The sequence below is a fragment of the Thyridium curvatum genome (assembly GCF_004353045.1).
Source record: "Thyridium curvatum strain D216 chromosome Unknown NODE_22_length_467593_cov_81.276643, whole genome shotgun sequence".
Lineage (NCBI taxonomy): Eukaryota > Fungi > Ascomycota > Sordariomycetes > Thyridiales > Thyridiaceae > Thyridium > Thyridium curvatum.
Genome location: NW_022156777.1, coordinates 425,570 through 448,018, shown reverse-complemented (window position 1 = coordinate 448,018; position 22,449 = coordinate 425,570). Strand labels below are relative to the sequence as shown.

Sequence of the window (22,449 nt, the reverse complement as noted above, 5' to 3'; positions counted from 1 at the left end):
ACGACGGGGAGAGAACTACAAACGCTCCAACCCAGACCAATTGCACTCGCTGCTCGCATACCAAGTGTGCTGCTTGCAAGTGATGGACTGAGGCTGGTAGGAATCTACGGCCGTGTAAGTCAAAGTGCAACCAGCAGGTTGGAACCGTCTAGCATGCTTGACTGACATAATTCATACAAATTTTGTAGGATTCCTTCTTGGTTAACGTCTTCATTGGCACAAACAAGCAATTGTGTTTGCGATTGAGCTGCGGTATCTTATGTGCTTGATTATGTAGCAGACATTGACGCAATCCGCGCACTTTCCTTTCGTCTGAAATCTTTTCTTCACACGCTCATTACTAGTAAACCTGAATTACAATATACAGTACTGTTTCACACTTCCAAGACAACATAAACGTTTGCAGCAGGTGAGAGGGCTCTGGATATTAGTAAGGAGTGAGCCGGCCGGAGGGCAAGAGCATACGTGGTGCATAAGGTAACCGATTTGTGTTTCATCGATATGTTAGACTTGTATCATTGTACGATTACTAACAGTTGTGTTCTTGGAGACGTTATGTGTGGGGTTGCGCTGGGTCGTCAAGCCGCGCGAGACAAAGGGACCAACAATCTGGTCGATATAGGTGGTGCTGTTTCCAGAAATGTGTTCTCGCTGGTGATCAGATCGCCGTTCAAGACAACGAGGCCCGGGGTCTCCTTGTCGAGCATATTGTTGATGACCTGGACAGAGACGCGATCCTACGCCGGATCCCAGTCTTCCCATGTATCTACAGTGGTGGTATTAGTGATCAATCACTTGTAGGGTTAAACCCGTATTTCGTCCGGGGGCCACGTACTCTCTCGGAAATGTAGATCCCTAAAGATGGAAATCTGGAAGGCTCTGTCTGCGTTGAACCGGAGCGGCTGCCTGCGTGTGGCAGCATCGGTCCTCCGTCGTTGATTCATAAAAGTAACATTATGCTTCCAGTAGCCGAAAATACATGAGGATACGAGCCTTCTAGAGTTGTTGATTACTTAGGTTACTCCTACCATCCTACCTAAACTCTCAAGCAATACAAATAATGGCATCAACTGTTTCCAACAACTTCAAACGAGCCACATCCGGAAGTATCTAGTTCGTCATACATATTTGACAAAGCGAGCGCCATACGTGCATGTTCCGCACATTGATCTCTCACCCATCCATGTATGAAGTAGTTGACCCATCCTGAAGTTCAGGATGCAAGTGCGTCGATACTGAAGGGATGTTTAGGTTATGATGACTTGATAAACCTTCGGGAACTGGCGCTCCGCGGTTTGACGACGACAGTCGATCTTTCTGGCCAAACACCTTCCATAGGGATCTCTCAACAAGTAAAGCTTCTGACAGTAGACACTGGACGAGATGCTGTGTGTCTCGATCATATACTGCAGCTATAACCGATCCCGTTGTTGCTGCGAGGCTTACTGCTGCAAAAGAGCCTAGACTTTGGCGATTGTTCTTATCTCTCCTGGCGACAAAGAGACAAACCGTCGTAATGACGCTACTCTGAAAATGAAAGACGCTTGGCACTGCCCAGAGAAAATGATAATCATTTTCAATGAGCTGCCAGATCCCTAAGCCGAAAAGGAGGCATTGAGACATGATTCCCACATAGAAAAATATCCTCCCCCCTAGCAAGACTCCAATGCTAGGAAGTGCGTCCAGGAGAGGATATAAGATTTCGATTGCCTATGATGGATTAGGCACGTTATAGAATCGTAGAAGGGCTCTGAATACCTCGAAAGCAGCAGCAGAGATAATGGGCATGATCATCCAGGCTACGAGAAGGAGATAGGTGGCCTGGGATAGAAATCCATGGCTATCTCTAGCAAGACCTAGAAGAATTGCGAAGGCAAGTCCAATAGTCGCAAAAGAAGTTGTAACATAGAATAAGATCCAGATAACTGATGGTGGGATTGCCCGGCCCCGAGGAATATAGCCTTTCACGACAGAATAGACATAGAGACTTTGACAAAGAAATGTCAAAAAAAATGCAGTGGCTGCCAAAGCGACCTCTCGGTCTGTGACGGTATGTTGCATTGTAAAAGTAAGTCGATTTAAGGTCTTGATCTTTGCTGTAGGAAGGTATGGATTTGTTAAACAGGAAATGTAGGTATTTATCTCCTAGAGTAACAACAGGAAATCACAACCAATAAATCAAATCAAAATTCAATAAGATACCAGCTTCATTCTAGGATGTCCTATCTTTACTGGCCTTCAACCTTACCAGTCCAAGAGATATACTATTCCTCTAGATGCACTAGATGCACAGGTTGCACTGGCTGGATGCACTGGCTAGATACTCTAAATGCTCTGAGGATCCTTGATGCTCTAAGATACTATAGATGCTCTGGGTGCTCTGGGTGCTCTGGATGCTCTGGATGCACTGGCTGGATGCGCTGAATGCACTGGTCAGGATGAGCTTAGTCAGGATGCACTGAGCTTAGTCAGCGAGCGGGGTTGAATTGACCCTAAAGAGGGGTAGCTGGAATTTTGTTTGGCTCTTGTTACGATCATTGACTTGAACATCTTCACAACACCACGCCGAGAAGTTTCGATCTCCTCAACAAGCAAATCGCCTAGAATATGCCTTCACTCTACACAGACGCACCAGTTCCTCCTATCTTATCTGAAAGGATTTTGTTTACAATATCTAGCCTCCTTCGCTCACGTTACGAGATGGAGATGCCACCGTGGTGGGAAGAGACCACTCCCGTACTTACTCAGCTTGTCGACCTGGGCATAAAGGTCTCTAAGTACCCTAGCGCTTTTGAAGTCTGGAGGAAACATAAAGCCGTCGCTGAATGCGTCCCCCAAATCGATCTTATATTCTCCACAATCAATGCCCAGCTCCTTCGGAGTGCTCGGGACGTCACGGCCAGTCGGTGTGGATCGGGGCTACTGGCATTGTTTCTAGGGTTGGTGGATGGATGGCTAAGGGCATGTGAAGAGCATGTGCAGGCCGAATCGTCGCGATATTCAGTCGATGCCTCCGAGTTTCGCAGAATCTATCAGCAGCTTGATGCGATTACCCGATTACATGTTGGAGGTGTTCGAAACAACTTCAACGACCTCATCCGATTCTTTGATATGTTGCAACAGATTGAGGGATGACTCCAAAGTGTGGCTTGGAAGCCGACTCAGAACAACAGGCTCTAGAAATGCTGATGGCCGAGGACACCATGTGAGCGTGGGCCAACGGGTACGGACTGGGCGCGGACAATGGGTAGATATGAAGAGCGCTGGGCTTGTAGGAGAGTTGAGATCCTCTACGCTGATTCCCTTGATGATTTGATGTAGGTTGGAAAGGCTGATTCTTACTTTTTTCTTATACCAACTGCACATATAATACCCAAGAGAATAGGCCTTCCACTTTGCTGGAACACATCACCCTTCATTTACTGCTCAAGGGTTGCGATGGCGTAAGGAATATCAAATTGAATGGTCTATGAACACCATGCTCAAGGCCTGCATGTGGTGTGCAGCTCGTTAATAACATCTGTGATAAGTCATTACTTCCTAGACTGAGTCCATATCCCACCTTAAAGGTCTACCCTGGATCCGTGTTTGATATCTGAGTTACTCAGCTAGTCCACCTCTTCGTCGGAGTCGAAGTCGGAAGCAGAGTCGGAACCGGAGTCAGTGTCTTCAGAGTACTGGACCATACGTCGTATTTCTCTCTTTCTAATAGGTGCTTGACCGCACTTCTTCCTCTGATGATTGAAATCTTCAAGTCCGTCTTTGAATTCTGAACAGTATAGTGACCTGACATAAGCCCTGACAGTACTTTTGTCCTTTTTGTCGATCCCAAAAAAATAGATCCTTGGGTACTGACCCGAGTATTTGTCAGCAGATGAATAGTTGAGAATCTTAATATCCTTTTTGTGGCGATTCTTTAGACTGCCAGCCTTCTGTGGCTTCATCGTGAGGGCCCGGCCCCTTGCAGTGTTTTCGAATCTCTGTGTTTCAACTGGGTAATCTGTTGCTTTTACCAGACAGTGTCTTTCCTCATTGTTCGGGACACCTCTTGCATCCGCCTTCAGACTTGGCAGGCAGACGTCGAGATACCCAGCCACGGAAGCAGTGATTCTACCAATGATTGGTTGGTTTGTAACTGGATCGCAGCGACGTTTGGTGTCAGGGTCACGGTGGAGCATGATCTTGTCCCAGCTCTCCTCAGCTGGGGGAAGCTTCGCCAATATCTCATCCCTATAACTTTGTGGCTTGTGAGCCCAGGCTTGTCTTTTCTTTTCACTCCGGCCAAACGGTGCTGAAATTCGGCGCCAGTATGCATCATAGGTACGTCTGAGCTGAGGGTCATTCTCAGTTAAATCCTTCGATAGCCGTGCTTGCAAGTTAGGACATTCATCGATGAATTCCAAGGCAAGGGTGGTCAAATCCATAAGACCGTAAGACTGGTCCCTCCTCAAGATATATTCAAGATAAAATTTGACATCGGCAAAGTCGCAGTCATTGACATTTTCTCGACATTCTTCCACAATTGTGGCCAAGGGGTGATCGGTATCGTCGCCAAATACAGCCTTAACTTTTGGCCAGGGAGTGTCATGGCTACCATGACCGCTAGTACTGGGGATAGTGTCTCTGAAGCTTTGATTACTAGTGCTCCAGCTACTATTAGTACCAGCTCTAGGCTCCTTAGAACGATGAATGGACATGTAACTGGAATCTTGAGTTTATTCACTGCCCAGCCTTGATACATAATTGGAGTTCTCATTGTTGCTTGTGTTGCTCTGACTGTTAGTATCGAAGTTCTGCATAGCTTCTCGTAACTCCTGGGGAGTAATCGATCTAAGATCCAAGACCGTCTGCCCCACCGTAGGTATCGGAGCCGGAGCTGGAGCTGGAGCCGGAGCTGGTGCTGCCGGGGCTGGAGTGGCCGGAGTAGCCGCCGGAGCAGGAGCGGCCGGGGCTGGAGCGGCCGGGGCTGGAGCGGCCGGAGCTGGAGTGGCCGGGGCTGGTGCTGCCGGAGCTGGAGTGGCCGGAGTAGCCGCCGGAGCAGGAGCGGCCGGGGCTGGAGCGGCCGGGGCTGGAGCGGCCGGGGCTGGAGTGGCCGGGGCTGGTGCTGCCGGAGCTGGAGTGGCCGGAGTAGCCGCCGGAGCAGGAGCGGCCGGCGCTGGTGCTCTTTCTAATAGATCTGGTAGCTCGGGATAATCTTCTTGAAGCTTCTTATATTGCGATTCCAGTGTTCTTTGGCGTCCGAAATCCACTGGGTACTTTACCACTTTCTCCGCCTCATCACGATAGAACTCTGGGTTTCCTAGCTGTAATATGATTTTTTTGGCGCTGTCTGGTACTTTGGCGAAGACTTTGTGATCAGGATACTCTGCGAGGAAGCGCCGCATCTGGCGGGCCAATAAGGTGCCATTCTCTTTATCAGCATTGGCCATGTTGAACTGAAAATCTGAGGCGAGGTATTATTAATTCAGTAAAGCTAAAGTATGAGGGATTGGAGAGTCCTGGATGGAAGCGAGGTTCCAGATATTTTATACTCGTGGAAAACAGAGGGATCTCAAACCTACTGAGACCTCCTGTTGAGCCTAATCCTGATAGGTGGTTCCTGGAACCGGGTGTCCGGAGGTTCCAGCCCCATTCTCCGGCTCTCGTCACCGCCCTCCAGGTTTATGGTGCGGGTGGCCCACATTTTAGGGAAACGCGACCGACATACAGGAAAATGCATCTCGTCGAGAGCTTGACCCGAGATGAAACACAATGCAACTAGATACAGGAAGAGGCTTAATACGAGGGGTGCTCGAAAACGCGTAGTAGGACGCAACTAATCGTAAGGTGATGCACAGTAGACTGTCAGGCATGTTTTCTTTCGCCTCAGATGCCGAGAGTGTGGCCTGTGCATCCAGCTATAGCGCTGAGGCGCGATAGACGCCTGCCTCAGTCCCTAGTCTCGGGATCCAGGAAGGCCACAAATAATATAAATAACATGCTTTGCCAACTGCCCTTCCTGAGTCTATCAGAACATCATTTGATGCGCACATTTTCTTTGACTCATATTTTACACAGTATTTACACTTGATGTCGTCGGTGCCAGCAAGGAAAACGCGGAGTTGGGAATTCTTCAACCGTGGAGATGCATTTGGCATTTGGTCAACGCGGACACAACGAACCGAGTCATCCAAGAGCTGGAGCATTGATGATATCCGCAAGACCCATGTATATTGTCTACCTTACGATGATCCGGTTCTCCACATTTATCTCAAACCGGGGTTCTCCATTCCGAACGACGGGGTAGTCTACCTATATGGTCAAAGGACCGAAGGGTTCTGCATGAAGGACCAATACGCTTTAGGAGTGCTTCAATCCAACAAGACAAGCTGCGTTATTCAGATGCCGAATATGCCGCCCGAGACAACTGGCGTTAACATCTACATCGTGTGTACTCACAGTGACGATCTCGGTAGGATGTCTAACGAAGATATCAAGAGGCCTGGTTCACCCTTTATCATATTATATTAGAGTTATTGTCTTGAAATGTACGGATACAAGCCAAGCCACTGCAACCTCACTGAACTTCACTGACTCGCATAGTGAGAAAGGCTTGTAATATAATCTCCGGGGGATGAACATGCATGGAGATTGATGCTGTGATCACGGCTCAAGGGAGAATATGTCATAGAAGCTGATAAGAGATACAACGATGCGACAATACTCGGTGTGGCAAGCAGCCCTTTCTTGATAAGTATTCAGCTTGTAGCTCCATACCCATGAAGGCTTTCAGCTTCCTTTATCGCCTATTCATGGACTCTACGTAGCTACTCTAATAGTAAGAAACGTTGTGGTGAATGATACAGCTCAAATGGAATTAGTCTCGCGTCGAAGGACGTCGTGTCAAGTTTGCGGAGCTGATATACTTGCGGCATTTGTTGACCTGGCGGGACCAAGTGGCAGAGAGTAATGGCAATTAATTACGGAGAAACATCATCATCATCGTCCGTCATGTCGTCGAAAAGCCTAGTTTATTTGCCCCGTACCAGGATAACCTATACAAACTCTTTGGAATAGTAGTCATCCAGCTCATTGTCGTCAAAACAGCCAAACTGAAGTGTATTGATGAAGCGATCCCACTATATCGTTTTGCTGACGTCGCTTCGAGGCCTCGAGGCCGGGTCACGGCGGGTCACGGCGGGTCACACCGGATCGACTGGGCGCCGAGCTCGCGTGTGTCAAAGGCATGGCCATCCGAAAGCGTGGTGATGACACGGCATTGGACCCTTACATGATGGTGTATCGCTTATCATAGTGGTTGATAATGATCGTTTTAGGTCTTAACCGGGCTAAATGGGTACGAGGCTGATGATGACGATCCTAGGATGGCTGAAGTTAGATATCTAAGCCGGGGCGTGCCGGCGATCATTGTCCTATGCCACTTCTCATGCCTGACTCATAACAGATGATGCGATTCATCATTCATACATCATATTAGTAATTCCAGATACTAGCTGCCTAAAGATGAAGAAAACCCCAAACGCTGGATTAGCGATATGTCCTCGAAGCCAATGACTCCTCGCCAAGCCATGGGATACGACCGACCTCGGCTTTTGAAGCACCAACTGTGCTCACTCCTTGCTAGCAATTCTGCTAGCTATTAGTTATTGGGCATTCCTGCAGCCAGATTGGTGTACTGGCTATCCGGATAATGAAGCTGATTCGGGCTACTCATTAGTCCCCCCATAGCAGCTCGACTCGCCCCAATCAAGCTATTCGAATCGTTCCTATCACCGCTTGCTTCCCAGAACATACTACCAGCTAACCCTTTTGCTCGAATATATTCGATCTTCTGGTACACCATATCTATAGTGTCGTACGTGATCATGGTCCGTCCCGCGGGGTCGTAGCTGTACGAGGCGCCGGCATGGCTGTCTAATTGCTCTTTTGACCGCATCTGTGCTAGGTCCTTGTAGTCCCAAATACCCAATTCCCAACTGCCGTTTCCTACTCCATTATACGGCTTGCCAGGCCCGTCTGTATTCTGGAACGCACGCCCGTAAAGAGGCATACCGAGCATCAACTTGTTCCCGGGCACGCCGGCAGCCAGGTAATCCGTCACAGCGCGATCTGTAGAGAATGGCGTGCTGGCATTGTTGCTCAAGTTCGGGTAGAGATTTGCCTGATGCCCAGCCGTCTTGTCCCATGACCCAGCATAGTCATAGGCCATCAAGTTGATGAAGTCGAGGACGTCGGCCATGTCCTTGAGCTTCAGATGTTTATAATTTTGAGGGGCAGCGGGCGATGCAATACTCAGTAGGAAATGGTAATCATTAGCATGCTGTTTCGAGTAACTGTCGAGTGCCTCCCTGACCGCTTTCAACAGAAGCACAAAATTGGCGGCTTCAGTCTCATCTTTCGGATATTCCCAGTCGACATCAATACCGCTGAGGAAGAGATTAGCCGTATTTATATCAAGGTTAGGTTCTAGACTAGATATGTGGGACTCACTCAAATCCCCAATCCTTCATCAGGGCGACAGAAGTCTTGGCAAATGTGGCTCTGTTTGGGGCGGAACTGGCCGCCGAGGCGAAATTCCCGTTTTGGGAGTATGTCCAGCCGCCAATACTTAGGAGCACTTTGAGATTACGATTCTTCTTCTTCTGGAGATATATCTGCCTCACGGCTCCGTAGACATTTCTCCCAATATCGATCCATGCTAGAGCAGTAAGTAATTGGTAGTCACTGGGGCGAACGAAGATGCTTAAACCTACAGTCTCCATCGTAGTGCTGCTGTACATCAGCGTATTCGTCTGAGGAGTATCTAATTATCTCAGAGGATCAGCATTGTCTACTTTGTCATTCGCAAGAATGATGTAGAGCTCACACTTCACCCGTAGCGCGCAAGTTCGCAAATGCGTACATCGCGTGGGTAATTTGCGATACAGGGAGTTGAGCTGGTCGATAATTACGTCCATAAACACCCCTTGTGAACGGGATAGGTGAGCCTGGGAACGCCGATTTATTCGTGAGATTGCCTCTTACCAGTTCACAAAGTACACCGCATTGTTTAGGCCGGATTCAGTCACTCCAACTTCAGTAGTCGTATTCCGCACCTGGTGCTTGATAGTCGCCGATGCCCATACAAGGGAAATGGGTAGGCAGAGCCATATCATCGCGGCTGTTTTAAAAACCATCGTAGCTTTCCCTTGAATTTTGAAAAGATAAGGAAGCTCAAAGTAGTTCTTCCCGGATGGTGTCTTTGTTAGCGCAGGAAGATTCTGAATTTATTTCATTTCATTTGCTGTTTGTAACTAGAAGGCGGTCCCAATAAAAGAGGCTGCGTCTCTACGTACCGAGATCCCGGAACCCGGGCTTCGCAGAACCCAATCCCCGGTGACTGTCAAGATTACAAGGTAGGTTTTCCTTGTGGATCTAAATAGAAGGATGTAGTCGGTGCTCCAAATACTTACTCTCCGACGCAAGAATGGTCCCTGAATTGCCAATCGTAGCAAATTCCTTGTTAGCAGTGTCACCTTACATCTGGGATACGTGCCTGCATTGCCGTGACTTGAGTGATTGTGCGTCCAGGTTCCGGGATGTCTCACGGGTGGGCAAGATCATGTTCAATATACACACCCGTCGGCTAGCCGGTTGGGAATTCTGGGGCTCGTGCTATGATGTTATGCCGCTCTCTGAACCGGAGCTGGATCCCACTGCCTATCAATACGCTGACGATCGCATGATGGATCGACCTCTGCACGAGAATTATGGACGAATGCGGGTGGATAGCGTCGGTGATATCGAATCAATGCTGCGGGAGCTGGCGTTTGATGACGACAGCATTGCTGCAGGGGATCTAAGCGACACAAGCCTTCAAATAGACACTGACCGTGAAACAGCTCTTGTGAGCATAGTAACGATGCCCGAACCCATGGATGTAGACAAAGACACAGCGGAAGAGGAGGACACGTGTATGCAAGAACACGAGGAGGACACGTGTATGCAAGAACACATGGACGGTGACTTGCTCTTGCACCGTAGAGTCGATTTCAAGAAGAGCAAAGCCTCTCGTAGGATGGTACCGATCACTACGTCAGCAAAAAAGAGACATCTCGCCCAAGGCCACGATCGCAAACCTGAGAGTGGATTCACACAGCTGGGGAGACTAGCAACCGTGAGCCGCCTCAGCAATAGACTTCTTGGACGTGACCCGATCAGCACGTTTGCTGGGAACTGCGAAGATTTACTTCCCCGATGGATTGCCTTGCTTCGAGAAACTACATTCCCGGGTGACATAACAAGCACCGATTCCCGCATACCGCGAGCATTCAGAGCCGTAGATAGCATTCTCTGCGGACAAGACAGACCTCTTCTCCAAAGACTAGCCAGTGTCCAACTAGCCCGGCTTTTTCAAACGGTCAAGGATATCATCAAATCTGATAGACACCATAGACGCATAGATCGCGTACCCTACTCGAGAGATGCCAATCTTGCTATGAATATTTATATGAGCGCCCAAGAAACCCAATCAAACGCAAGGAGCCTAAGAATCAAGTTGGAACAGAGCCGCAAGCGCTTCAGTAAAAGGTGGAGCCTTTTGGCAGTGTCGTCACCACTCTTCGTCCTAGTCTACACTGACGCAGCTGAGGCGGTTGTGTACGTGCACCTTTGTCTGTTAGAGTACTGATAACTGACTATATCAAAGTAGGGACTTCAAGAAGGTAGACAACTCGACCCTTGCCATGGTCGCTGCTAGAATATCCAAGACATGCCCCCATCGACTTGTGGGCGTCTGTGCTGGCATCTCCAGGGCAGCAGAAGTCGCAGCCACGTCAGGGAATTGGGTAGACCCACTTTCATTTTCGTCTGAGCGCATCAGACAGTGTTTGCTTCTTTGAAGCGACAGGGGTCATAATGTGGCCAGGAGGCTCCGGACTCCCGGAGAGGTCTGGATCTCACTGTGGCTGGGGTCTCACTGTGGCCCGAGTCTAACGACTTGACGCCAAGCTTCAGTGTGTACCCCAAATCCAGGATTCTGGATGGAACATATTGGGGTGGTGGAATCTTAGGCTCCATGTATCTCAGTGTGGCCTGGTTACGGGGTTTCGGTGTGGCAGGTACATTGGTGTGGCCTATGAACCGGGTACTGGGCGACCTCGCCTGTAACTCTTCCTATATTCCTGATTCAGCTGATTACTATTTGGATAAAATCAAGACTTCCTAAGGTCCTGAGCGCCAAAAATTAGAGTCAAGGCTGATTCATTTGGCAAATATCTACAATGACTCTCAATAAATTGGAACAGGACCGGCCCGCAGACCTTTTGATTTGCGATTGTGCTGATGGTGTGTTAGCAATCAGCCAGAACATCACTTTTGTACATACGACACCAGTAAGCGATGTACTCAAATCGTATGATAACGTCTACAGTCGCTTTGCGTTCTTGAGAACCGATGCACGTACCGGAGAGGTCATATGGCTTACGACACGGCATCATGAAAATAGTATCTTGTGGATGCTTGCGGAAGCCAAGATGTCAAAGAAGTGCCGATCATTCGTATCAATTCTCGCTATTTCGGCAGCAGAAGCCGTTGCTGCGATTCAAGCAAGAGGTTTGGGAGATATGAAACTGGATAATGGCCTGCGCGCCTTGCGTTGGCGCCTTCAAGAAATGCGGGAAACCGCTCGAGATACTACGATGATCCCGACTCTTTCTACATTAGAGAACACTATATCAGATGGATGTAAAGTACATGTCGAAGGCTTAGAAGCGGCAGTAAAGGGCGATACTGTGTCTTGGGTAGTGGCAGGTCACAAGGAAACATCGCCATTACCAGCGCTTCCTGCTAGGGTGTCTGTGGAACAGATCCGGTGGCTTTCACAATACCCCAACTTCACATCCCTGTTTAACACTCTTCAGGGCCAGTCAGGTCTCGACAGGATGGAGCTTCAGAGCTTTATAGCGTTGGATGTGGCGGTTAATATCGGGTTGTTTTGTAACACACTTCAGGATTGGCTTCAGGCTGTTGATGCTTTCATATATGAACTTGAGTATATGCTCATTGAAGGAATAAATGATCTACAAGTATGATGTTTGGAGGAAAGGCCTTTAGTCTCTCTTTACTTGATGTTCGCCGTAATTATGATCTAGGTCGTTGAATTATTTAGTATTTACCAGTACTCTCCATGAACTTTGTGATATAGGCATTCGAACCCCTATATAGCGCTCCGGCTTGACCACTGTTGATGGTAATCATTGAATTCTGCCCCCCGTTTGAGGAGTAACTCTAGAGGCTCAACACGCATTTAACTCATCAGCGCTCCTTGTCATCCCTTCCAACCCTGGTTACCTTCAAGATGCCAGCAAATACAAATGACTGATAAAGGCTGTATCAAGCTACCAAGGCTGATCCTCTAAAGTGACTCAACCCTATTTGCTCTCCCTAACGACGTCAGGCTCCCCATCTCCTCGTGCTTGCCGTAGGAGGCTATATCTACCAATTTTGCGACGCTGAATACGGCTCGACCGCCTTAGGACTTTGGATGCCTTTATAGGATCCTGTCAAGGATTCTTCTTCAGCCACGCAGACTGCTGACGCTGACCTAAACGTGCACCACTGGGGCGCGGTACAGGGGCTGTTTGAGGAATGCCTTGCTCGACAACTAGGGTATACGTTAACACTGGCTAAGTGACAGGAAGGATAGGCACAGCAAACCTGGATGTTGATCCTTCTCGAGCCGCCTGTCCCGTTGCCAAAGATCCCGGACCTGTTCCCAGAGATCCAAAATATCCTGTCCTGGCTGACGTACTGAAGCCAATGCGCTGAGACTCTTCAAAGCAGGGAACTCCCAATCAGGATCACGTTGCTCAAATTCCACAATCTCGGGTAGGACATCCTCGATCGTGCGTGCCTTGGAGCACGCCTCGTGAGACGGACTTGTGGTAAGCTGGGTTGTGGTGTCTGACATGACTGAGGCTTCACAAATGTGATAAAAAAGTAGGAAGGGTTCTCAGGAAAATACAGAGGGGGGAAGGGCATATTTATATTTCACTGCACCAGCCTAACTGCTCATGCTCAATTTGCCGAGGCCGGACCCTGCCATACAACCGCCAACAGCATTCCTTTCCGAAAGCAGATTCATGCAGAGTATTCAGAATCGCCGTGAAAACCAATCACGGGCTCTCACTTGCCGCTTTGCGTAGGTCAAATTGTGTGAGATGAGCTCTCCGCATTGATGTTATCGGCAGCATTATTCCGCAGGAAGGGAAGACAGAAACGGAGCGACTTGTATGGGTGCTATTTGAATTATATAAATAACTTCTTGCCCACTCTCACTTTCTTGCAAACTCTTCCTCCATTACTTCTATTGCAGTCTTCTCACGACGGAGCTTATCATGACGGAAGATTACAAGCCAGACCACTCCTCGCAGGCCGTGTCCAAGTCGAAAGATCAACAGAATATTGCAGACATCGTCTCAGCCGCCCAACAGATTGTAGCCCTTGTTGGTGCTGGGATCAGTACATCAGCTGGCATTCCGGTTAATAGCACTCCTTCCCCAATAGACCTCGACTCCACGTCTGACATGACTAGGACTTCCGCTCCTCGAGTGGACTGTACGCCAATGGAGCAATATTCGAAGAAGCTGCGTTCTGTGACTCGCGGAAGAGCAAAGTCCTCCAGACCGCTTTAGATCTTCGAGACAGGGCCTTGCATTGTCATTCAACTAGGACCCATCTATGGCTGTCGTCACTGCATCGTCAATTACTTCGTTATTACACCCAAAACATCAATATGCTTGAGAGCAAAGCAGGCATGACAACAGGTATTGGTCCTCACTTCCATTGCATTCCTCTTCACAGAAGCTTGAAGCATCTAGAGTGTCATCTCTGTCATTCAAAGAATGAGTAGGATGACTCCCGGCAGCACATTGGAGACGAGCGGCCGCTCCTTTGCCCGCGGTGCCAGGCCCTTAGTGAGGCGCGAACGCAGGCCGGGAAGCGAGCTCTGCCCATCGGCGAGCTTCGGCCCGGTTTCATCATGCTTGACCAACCGCATCCAGAGGGCGAAAGGCTTGCTAGTCTCGCGCACAGAGACAGTTTGTCTAGTCCCGACCTCCTCCTGGTGCTGGGGACAAGTCTGAAGGTCCATGGACCAAGAGGGCTTTTCAGGCAATTTGCCCGCCAGGTCCGCAGAAATGGGGCCAAAGTTATATATATGAACCGGACGAGCCCTCCCAGATCGTACGTGTCTTTTATCGACCATTGGGTGCAGACGGACGTGGATGCGTGGGTGCAAGATCTCCAAGCGAGGCAAGAAATAGCTGTCCAAACACAGGGTGGTCGCATCAAGCGGCGTTCAAAGACGAAGATTAGGGGTTGTGTATCAACTTAAGGTTGGGAAATAAGCAACATATTAGTAGATGTAAGAGGCTAGCAAGGCGATGTTTTCTCCACGCTTGAAATCAATCATCACAAACAATTAGGTTTCATCTTCAAGAAAGGTTTGCCTCTAAAAGAAATAGCATAATGTGCTCGATCCACTGCTTAGGTATGCTCGGCGGCGCAGTCGTGCTGAAGGAGAGAGACCCAAGCCAACGAAACTGGAAGAACTCCATCAAAAGGGTTGACTTGCCCATCGTGTGGCTTGACGATTAAGCCTCCTAGCTTTGAGGTCTAGGCGGGACGTGCAGGCCCAGATCAGGGCCAAAAGTAACGCCAAAGCAAATGATGCCCAGGTAATCGCGGCAAACTTCTCGCCAGAGGATAAAGACAGTCCGATCTTATTGCCGAGGCCGTTGATCCTTGATACGGAACCTCCCCCGATGACGACAATAGTGTTTGCCACCAATAACACCAGGGCCGTTAGCAGCGCAGCCCAAAAGTTTGCCCAGCTTACTTTATAGGCACGACGGCAGAGCCAAAAGACCGAGAGACACAGAGAGACTGCCGAGAGGGCGATGGCTGTGATGTAGAGATATGCCAAGATCTTGAGCCCGTTTGAAAGCTTGTCTAGGCCATCCTGGAGGTCTGTTGCAAGGCCAAGGTCGGCTAGACTGAGGTGTAAAGGACCAGCGCCAAGCTGGCGGTCAATCAGGGCGGAAATATTGAATAGGGCTATTAGTCAAAGTTAGAAAGGCGTCTTCAAATCATCGTCGAGGCAAGTACCTACAAGTTTGCAGAGACTGTGTGCAACTTGTTGCATTGTATGCTGCGCGGGGTGCGGTTGCGTTAGGCGTAAACAGACCCTGGCAGATATCTAGAACGTGGAAAGAGTACCATTGCTGGAGACCTATTTTGTTTCTGAGGCTTTCGGCGGCGGCAGCATCCAGACTTGAAAGCTCAGCAGCGCCAGAACCGACGGCAGAACCAACTGCACCTGTTGCGTCTGCGCACAGCTTGCCAAGCGCTCCTCCAATAGGCCCGCACGATGAAGTCGATGGATGATTGCCTCCATCTGTCGCTGTCGGTATGAGCCCCTGGCCCAGGGCCGAAGTGTTCAGTAAGAGGATGTGGTAGTCCTCCATAAAGCCGGGGTTTCGGCCAGCGCCGACCGTGATCGCCATCAACAGAACAATGACTCCTGCGACAGGGATACCGACAATAGCCCGCATGGAGGATCGTGAGGTAGCCCGAAAGGTTCTCTGTACCGTGCTGCTGTGCGTTACAGAGACATTATGTACTGAAGGAAATCTCATCTTCAGAGCATATCGCATAGTTGGGCGGAGGGCAGATGTCTAGTCAATTCAGTTGTCAGCAAGAGACTATCACACGAGAATGAGGAGCAAAATGAACTCTACAAGGACGCGACACGAGCTGAGGCCGTCGCAGGAATGCCTTGAGTTGCTTATTTAAGACATGTCATGATGCCGAGATTCCGGATCCAGGACGTACTTGGCGTCCACAAACCTGGAGCTCCAGCATGAAACACTAACATTGCCGTAGGGACAGGCGAATGGTCGATATCCCAGGCTACAGCGAACAGCTCATACCTTGAGCTAATCTTCATCAAGCTGTGTGAAGGAGCATGGTCTGGCATCTTGTAAGCAGCGACGTACCCGGCGCACGCAAGTGCTTGCATACCAAAAGCCCGGTGCCCACTGTCCCTCCCAGCTAGAGAAACAAGTGCAACGGAAAATAGGACAGGACTTATATGGGGCTGTTTTAGTCTCAACCCGGTACAAAATTGTCCTGTCGAAATCCTTTCAAGTCTTATTTAGGTGAATTGTTCTTCCCCAAGCCTATTATTTTATCTAGCCACCCGTTCTATGCCACTGGACCAGGTGAATATCTTACCAAGGAGAGGCTTTCTAACACACGATGAAGCCGCGGTCTGGCACCACCTTTTTGATGTTCACGACACTGGCGAAAGCTACCTGGTTGGTGAATACCTCATCAGCGGATCGTGAGCTTGTCGCAATTGCGCACACGACACGAATCACCAGGTCTCCTGCGATGATTCGAGAAGACTCAACGCCGAACCCAACTGTTAAACCACCCCCAGAATATCTGACCATTGCCATCGTAAATCGTCAGACTGTGCCCATAAGCACATCTCACGCCTCGAACATCGGAGGTCCTAGCCCAGTCTGGGGTGACAACGGACCTGGGACTATCGCAAGCGGTGTGGCGGCCGCTGTCGTCGTGCCAACTGGCTGGGCAGGCAACGTTGCGATTTTCAACGCCGGAACGAACGGGTCCAGCCCGGCTCCATTGACCAACAGCTCTTTGATAGAGGCGTCATTTGTAGTTCCAGAGGGATACGGTACAGCTGTGGCGGATGTCGATGTGTCATTTGTGTAGGTCACCTACCATCCGCTTCTTTCCAATCTAACCAGGCTGTAGCAACGGTTTCAGTAGTCCTATCACATGTGCTTGCTCTGGCGTAGTCGTCACTGGCTGCAGCCATGACCTCTGGGACCTTGCCGCCTGTCCCGATGACGACAACAACAATGGGGCGTGTGCCAACCCCCTTCGGCCTTATCTGAATGCAACTACCGCGACGCATTTCTTTGCCCCATGCCAAGGGGCTGCTTATACGTTCCCGCATGACGATGGCGCTAACAGCTTTGCCGAGTGCCAGAGCGGTGAAATTACCTGCTGTGTTGGCAAGGACTGCCCGTCGAATTCGAAACAGATTCACGATCCGCAAGGCCGCCGGCTGCTCAGAAGGGTCAACGGGTAGTCAACTTTCACACATGATATACTTAAATGGTTATGAGACCTTATTTGTATACTACATTGCTATAGGGCTAGTTCTTTTACGTGGCACCTACGGAATCTACTTGTTAACAATTCAGATAGAGATAACACAAGACTGTTGGCAATGCCATCAGAGCTCTCTCTTCATCCATCACTTACAACGCCAGCCTTGAGTATTCAATTGAATTTGGTTTAATTATGTGATTATTGATGACCAGAGAGCGCCGAGATGTCGATAATGTTGCATTGTGGCTGTCCGCTGTCTATACTCTCCCATTCTCATATTCGAGTGTAGTCATTGCATGTCGAACGGAACTGGGCTGAGCATGCTGTCTGATGTACACACATATTTGTGAATAGAAAAGGCTATGGAAGGCCAGCTTGACTTGGATGCTGATCCATGTAAAGTTTCAAACTCGATTGTGATACGTAAATACAGGAGACCGACAATGGCGACATCTTAGTCTTTTTCCACAATCATTGCATGTGGGCTTGGAAGGAGAATCCCGAAGCCTCAATTGCTCAAATTGCTCCTCCAGATCCAGCAGGGGACAACTCGTCTCCATGGGTGGCTCAAAGCGCACTCTTTTCTGCTCGGAACGCCGCTCGTGGCAATCCGGACGCGTCACGATGCGGGGCCGTCGAGCGATCTTCTCATTTTGTACCCGGATCCTTTCTTGAATGTCCGGATCGCGCACCGTGCCGAGATGACTCCTATGGTGGCGGCTTCTGGGCTTGGATGCTGAATAAACCGGCGCGTTCTCATCAGGACCTTGCGTTTCGGGATACCTATGACTGCTCCGCCGCCTTTCCCTCCTCGAGGAGGGGCTGTAATCGTCAAAGTCATGAGACAGAACGTGCCTGTAGAGCTGCGGATGCTCATATATGACATGTCTTTTTGCGCGAAAAGGTGTAGTGAAAGGTACCGAGTATCGAAGATACCGATCGCCACGCCGTGGTTTGTCCAGCAGCCAGGGCGGCGTGTATTAGGACGGGTGGGACGGGTGTGGTGTTGGTGGGCGATACCAGTTAGACATTGTCTCTGGCTATTCGTTCCGCAATAAGCCACATCAAGATAACAATCATAATCTCGGCTGTGAACGCAGAATCATCATGGGAATGGCTCTTTAACATCTTGGACAACTAAAGGTGCCTGTAGATCCAGGAACAGGTGCACCATCGAGTCCCCCCCAAGCGTCAGCACCTGGAAGCAGGACGCTGAGGTTGTGATTGTTGGTCGAAGCCGAGAACCGGGACTCATGGCCAAAATTTTTAATAGGACCGGATGTTTTGTATCCGTGGGGCTGCTCAGCTGCAGCCCCGAAGCAGGCCGAGACTGAGCCGGAATTAGAACCACTTGTTTCAACTCCTGACCACCTTCACCGGCCCCACTGAAACGACCACCATCATGTGTTGCACATATATTGAGGCTTCTGGACGCCCTGGTAGATGACTGAGCTACCTCGCATTAGATATCAGAGATAACCAGACATACTTATTTTAAATCTTCTTTCACCTACCAACAATCTTGCCATGGCGTATAGGAAGCGATCCAGAAGCCAAGCCCAGCGAATCCATAGAAAGTTCAACGAGAGATTAAGCACTCTCCAAAGCAAGATTCTGGAACTCAACTCCATCAAAGAGAGCCGAGCAGTCATGCTATGGACGGATAAAGACAAGACGCTGGGCTGCGGAGACGAAAAGCTCCTGAAGAGCTTGGGTTACACCGTCCGGCTGCGCCCGAACTGCCACCGCCACTCCACATTAGCGGTCATGAGCTCATCATCTTCGCCCACATCACTTGATGGACAAGACCAACGCGAGAAAAGCATATTTGACGAGGGGGAAGTGTTAGGTTTAAGCCCGCCGCCGGCCCCGGCCCAGCCCCAGTCAGCCATAATGTCCAACGGAGCGAGATGGAAGACGTGGAGGAAAGAAGACTTGGAACTGTTGGCTTTTGATTTCTTTGGGGATGACTGAATCATTCAGCACACCTTCCATTTGCCGCTGGTCGGCAAGGCCGGAAGGTTGTCTCTTGTAAATGTACAATATAGCATTGCGTAGTGTCAGAATTCATCCAAGCGTTCCCGGCGCATGGGCTTTGCAACAAGCCAATACCTGTCTCAGCTATATCAGCGTTACTACCTTACCAGGAACGCATAAGTGCACCAATGTTGGTTACTGAGATTAGCGTTACGTGTATCCTTGTGTTACTGGAGATGTCTAGGCTACTTGTGTTAGGTTACTAGACATGGGAAAACTGGCAGGCATGCTTTACCAGACACTACAGGTCTGCGACGCCGACACTACTAGGGATAGAAACACATCCAGCACAGAGTTACCAGGCAACATAGTTGCGATGCTAACCCCTGCGGCGACATCATAGTAGATATGTCTAACGCTCAGAAATAGACAAAAAAGAATATGTTGCTTAACGCCTAGTTAGGCCAATGCATTATGGATATGCTGATAAAAGACATAGGAGACATTCTCAAGGTTGAATAGATGACTGTTCCTGCCTCTTTTGCTTTGAGGATCTTACAAAATAGCACTTGTGCTTGGGGGCCAATACTGTCAAGTTTCCTTTTATATCTGGTAACCCTGCCCAGTGTCTTATTGCGTAACTAGGCACCGAATAAGCGGAGGATATTTGTTCCTAGACACCTGGGATGGACAGGGTTGATGTTACTAGACATAAATCAGACCAAGATCCGGGTTACTAGACACAAACACTCTGGCCTAGCTGTATTACTAGTCACAGCCAATACAGAAGCACATCCCCTCTGGGCCACCCCGGTTACTGGTCACATTGCACTGTCTCTCGTCCGGTTACTGGGCACTGCAACTTTACGGGATCCGGGTGACTGGACACCATAAGGCCCCCTTAACCTACGGTACTGGTTACCAGCTGCTGCCATTGACTGTGTTACTAGATACATATCCGCCACACTTGGCAGGCGACGGGACATGCTGGAAGTCCGCCGGCCCATGTTACTAGATACCGTTCAAAGCCTATGCCAGGGTTGCGAGTCGCCTACACCCACCAACAAACCGATGTACATACATACATATAATATATATATATATATATATATATCATGAATCAATTGACCTGCCTATTTGGGAACCAACAACCACAACGTAGTTTCATGAGTCTTGTCTACCTAAAATGGTACCTAGACCAAATATATCAAGTTGGATTGGGTCTCAGAGCGAGATGAAAGACTCCCTTGTCGATTACACTGCCTCGATCCTAAAAGTCCGGATGTGCATGTAGCCTTCTGTTGGTGGACATCCTCTGTGGAGACGAAGCTATTTACATTTTGCATGCATTCATCCATAGCTTGGCATGGTCTGGACAAGCAGGGACTTCACATCATGAGACCACTCCGCTCCTCTTTTCCCTCCAACACCCCTACACGCACAGATGTGACATGTATGGGGTCGATTTCGTAACGAGACACAGGAACCAGTCGACCTGCCCGACAGTTCGGTTCCTGTACACCATCCCAAGTTCATCGCCAACTCGCCATTGGTCTGCTTCATCTTGGAGCCGCTGTTCGACAATCACACTGCAGCCAACAAACGCCACTAAATTTGGCTGTAGATTCATATGATCTCGCTCAGTGCGTCGCCCATCGGGCCGGTGACCCTGCTACTATCTCTCGCAGTGAAAGGAGACCCATCACCGTAGTCACTCAAAGCCGAAGATTGTCAGGATTGTGTTTCCTGAAAGTCCTGCACTGCGACAATGATGGAATTGGCAAACTGGGTCACTTCGCTCTTTCAGTCTAGCTCCTGTCTATACCGGGCGTTTTCTTGCGTCAGCCTGGCTATTGTCTTGTCCTTGTCCGCGTCGGCTCTTTTTTGGTCGAGGATCTTTTGGCACAGGTCTCTATTGTCTTGCTGCAGCCTGTTGATCTGGTCCTCGGACCAGCTCAGCGCCCGCTTGGTCCTTTTCCCGAGGGTGAGCGGGGGTCTGGTCTCTGCATGATAGCGCCTCGCGGCAATTAGGAGCGGAGGCGCAGGATCTTCGGCTGTTGGCAGCATAGGGAGCGTCTTGAACTGAGCCGGGGGATGCATATCCCAGCAAAGAGGGGAAGAGCTACGACAGGCCTCCGATCGCATTCCCCCATATACCAAGTGCTGGTTAAATAGACCTTTAACTAATACCCAAAGGCACCCGTTGCGTAATGGGGCACATTGGGTTCACGGCGACGACGTGGGGGGAGAATCAGAATCACCCGCTTGGTCCCCCAGCGGGAATCTCATCATCAACAACAACCACACAACCAGACATAGGATATATAAAGCAACTACAGAGATCCGTGCAGAGAATACAAGTAGAGGCAAGCAAGTGCAAAGTGTTACCCAAATCCCAGATACCCTACGACCTGTGATATAAGATATAATTGACAAGTTCCCCTGAGAGGCAATCCAACTCCGAAATCCCGGTTCTCAGAACCCAAAACCAGCAATGTGAGCGAGGCCCCGGGTCCCCGTGACCATTTTAGACAAGCAAGTCCCCAGATGCTTGCAGACATCCCACCCCACCCCCCCTCCCCCCGCCCCCTTACACCCCTGTCTCGGCGCACACAACCCCCAGGCCGACCCTCAGGTAAACTCGACAGCAATTGGCTGATCGCCGCCCCCTTCAGTTGGACCCCCAATCATAAGGCGGTACAGGCATTTTGAGAATGCACTCAGGCTTTTCCGCAATTTCTCAACTGCTTCTCCCACACCACCCACTGCCTGCTCCAGGGTCCGCATACCATCACGAGTCTGGGTCGATAATACCTTGGTCTCATGCAGGATCTCTTCCATCTTGTCTAGCCTTAAAGACAGGTTGATGAGTAGACTGTTTTGCGGTCAGCTCCTAGGGTAGTGCACCCATACTTGAAGTTGGGATTGATCAGTGTCACTCGCCTTTTCACGTCTTCACTGGGCGTTAGGCTATCTAGGACAGCCTAGGGCGGTTCAATTACAGGGATTGGAGCTTGCAAGCCCAGCATATCCGCGTCATGAATATAGAGGGTATCTGGAAGAAACCCTTTCCACTGATCGTCCCACCAGTTATTCCATTCTGCCCATTCGCCGAGGTTTTGCATCTAAGGCTCCATCGGGGCTCTTGAGGATGGATTTCTGTGCATATGCTGCTGCTCCTCCCAACACCCGAGCATGAGGTTGCTTAAAAGAAGATGGGAATGAGTGTTTGGGAGTCCGGAGTCCCTTAAGCCGGCACCAATGCGTCCGAGATCCAGGCACCAT

General features: G+C 49.6%; 7 protein-coding genes across 7 annotated transcripts; 3 read left to right on the top strand and 4 right to left on the bottom strand.

Annotated features, from left to right (window-relative positions):
* Positions 1-2,607: 2,607 nt before the first annotated feature.
* Positions 2,608-3,135, top strand: E0L32_004652 (uncharacterized protein; the record flags this gene model as incomplete). The annotated part of the gene is made up of 1 exon (XM_031139086.1): positions 2,608-3,135. One exon carries the CDS (start codon positions 2,608-2,610, stop codon positions 3,133-3,135), a length of 528 nt encoding a protein of 175 aa, XP_030997086.1.
* A 473-nt stretch (positions 3,136-3,608) lies between these two features.
* Positions 3,609-5,429, bottom strand: E0L32_004651 (uncharacterized protein; the record flags this gene model as incomplete). Its single annotated transcript, XM_031139085.1, has 2 exons — positions 3,609-4,676; positions 4,857-5,429. The coding sequence occupies 2 exons, from the start codon at positions 5,427-5,429 to the stop codon at positions 3,609-3,611; spliced, it is 1,641 nt and encodes a 546-aa protein (XP_030997085.1).
* Positions 5,430-7,639: 2,210 nt separating this feature from the next.
* Positions 7,640-8,904, bottom strand: E0L32_004650 (uncharacterized protein; the record flags this gene model as incomplete). Its single annotated transcript, XM_031139084.1, has 4 exons — positions 7,640-8,426; positions 8,491-8,698; positions 8,754-8,803; positions 8,867-8,904. 4 exons carry the CDS (start codon positions 8,902-8,904, stop codon positions 7,640-7,642), a joined length of 1,083 nt encoding a protein of 360 aa, XP_030997084.1.
* A 697-nt stretch (positions 8,905-9,601) lies between these two features.
* Positions 9,602-10,880, top strand: E0L32_004649 (uncharacterized protein; the record flags this gene model as incomplete). Its single annotated transcript, XM_031139083.1, has 2 exons — positions 9,602-10,638; positions 10,688-10,880. The coding sequence occupies 2 exons, from the start codon at positions 9,602-9,604 to the stop codon at positions 10,878-10,880; spliced, it is 1,230 nt and encodes a 409-aa protein (XP_030997083.1).
* Positions 10,881-12,542: 1,662 nt separating this feature from the next.
* On the bottom strand, positions 12,543-12,949 carry E0L32_004648 (uncharacterized protein; the record flags this gene model as incomplete). Its single annotated transcript, XM_031139082.1, has 2 exons — positions 12,543-12,643; positions 12,697-12,949. 2 exons carry the CDS (start codon positions 12,947-12,949, stop codon positions 12,543-12,545), a joined length of 354 nt encoding a protein of 117 aa, XP_030997082.1.
* Positions 12,950-14,596: 1,647 nt separating this feature from the next.
* E0L32_004647 (uncharacterized protein) lies at positions 14,597-15,593 on the bottom strand (the record flags this gene model as incomplete). The annotated part of the gene is made up of 2 exons (XM_031139081.1): positions 14,597-15,096; positions 15,152-15,593. 2 exons carry the CDS (start codon positions 15,591-15,593, stop codon positions 14,597-14,599), a joined length of 942 nt encoding a protein of 313 aa, XP_030997081.1.
* Positions 15,594-16,299: 706 nt separating this feature from the next.
* E0L32_004646 (uncharacterized protein) lies at positions 16,300-17,164 on the top strand (the record flags this gene model as incomplete). Its single annotated transcript, XM_031139079.1, has 2 exons — positions 16,300-16,778; positions 16,825-17,164. The coding sequence occupies 2 exons, from the start codon at positions 16,300-16,302 to the stop codon at positions 17,162-17,164; spliced, it is 819 nt and encodes a 272-aa protein (XP_030997080.1).
* Between the last annotated feature and the right edge of the window lie 5,285 nt (positions 17,165-22,449).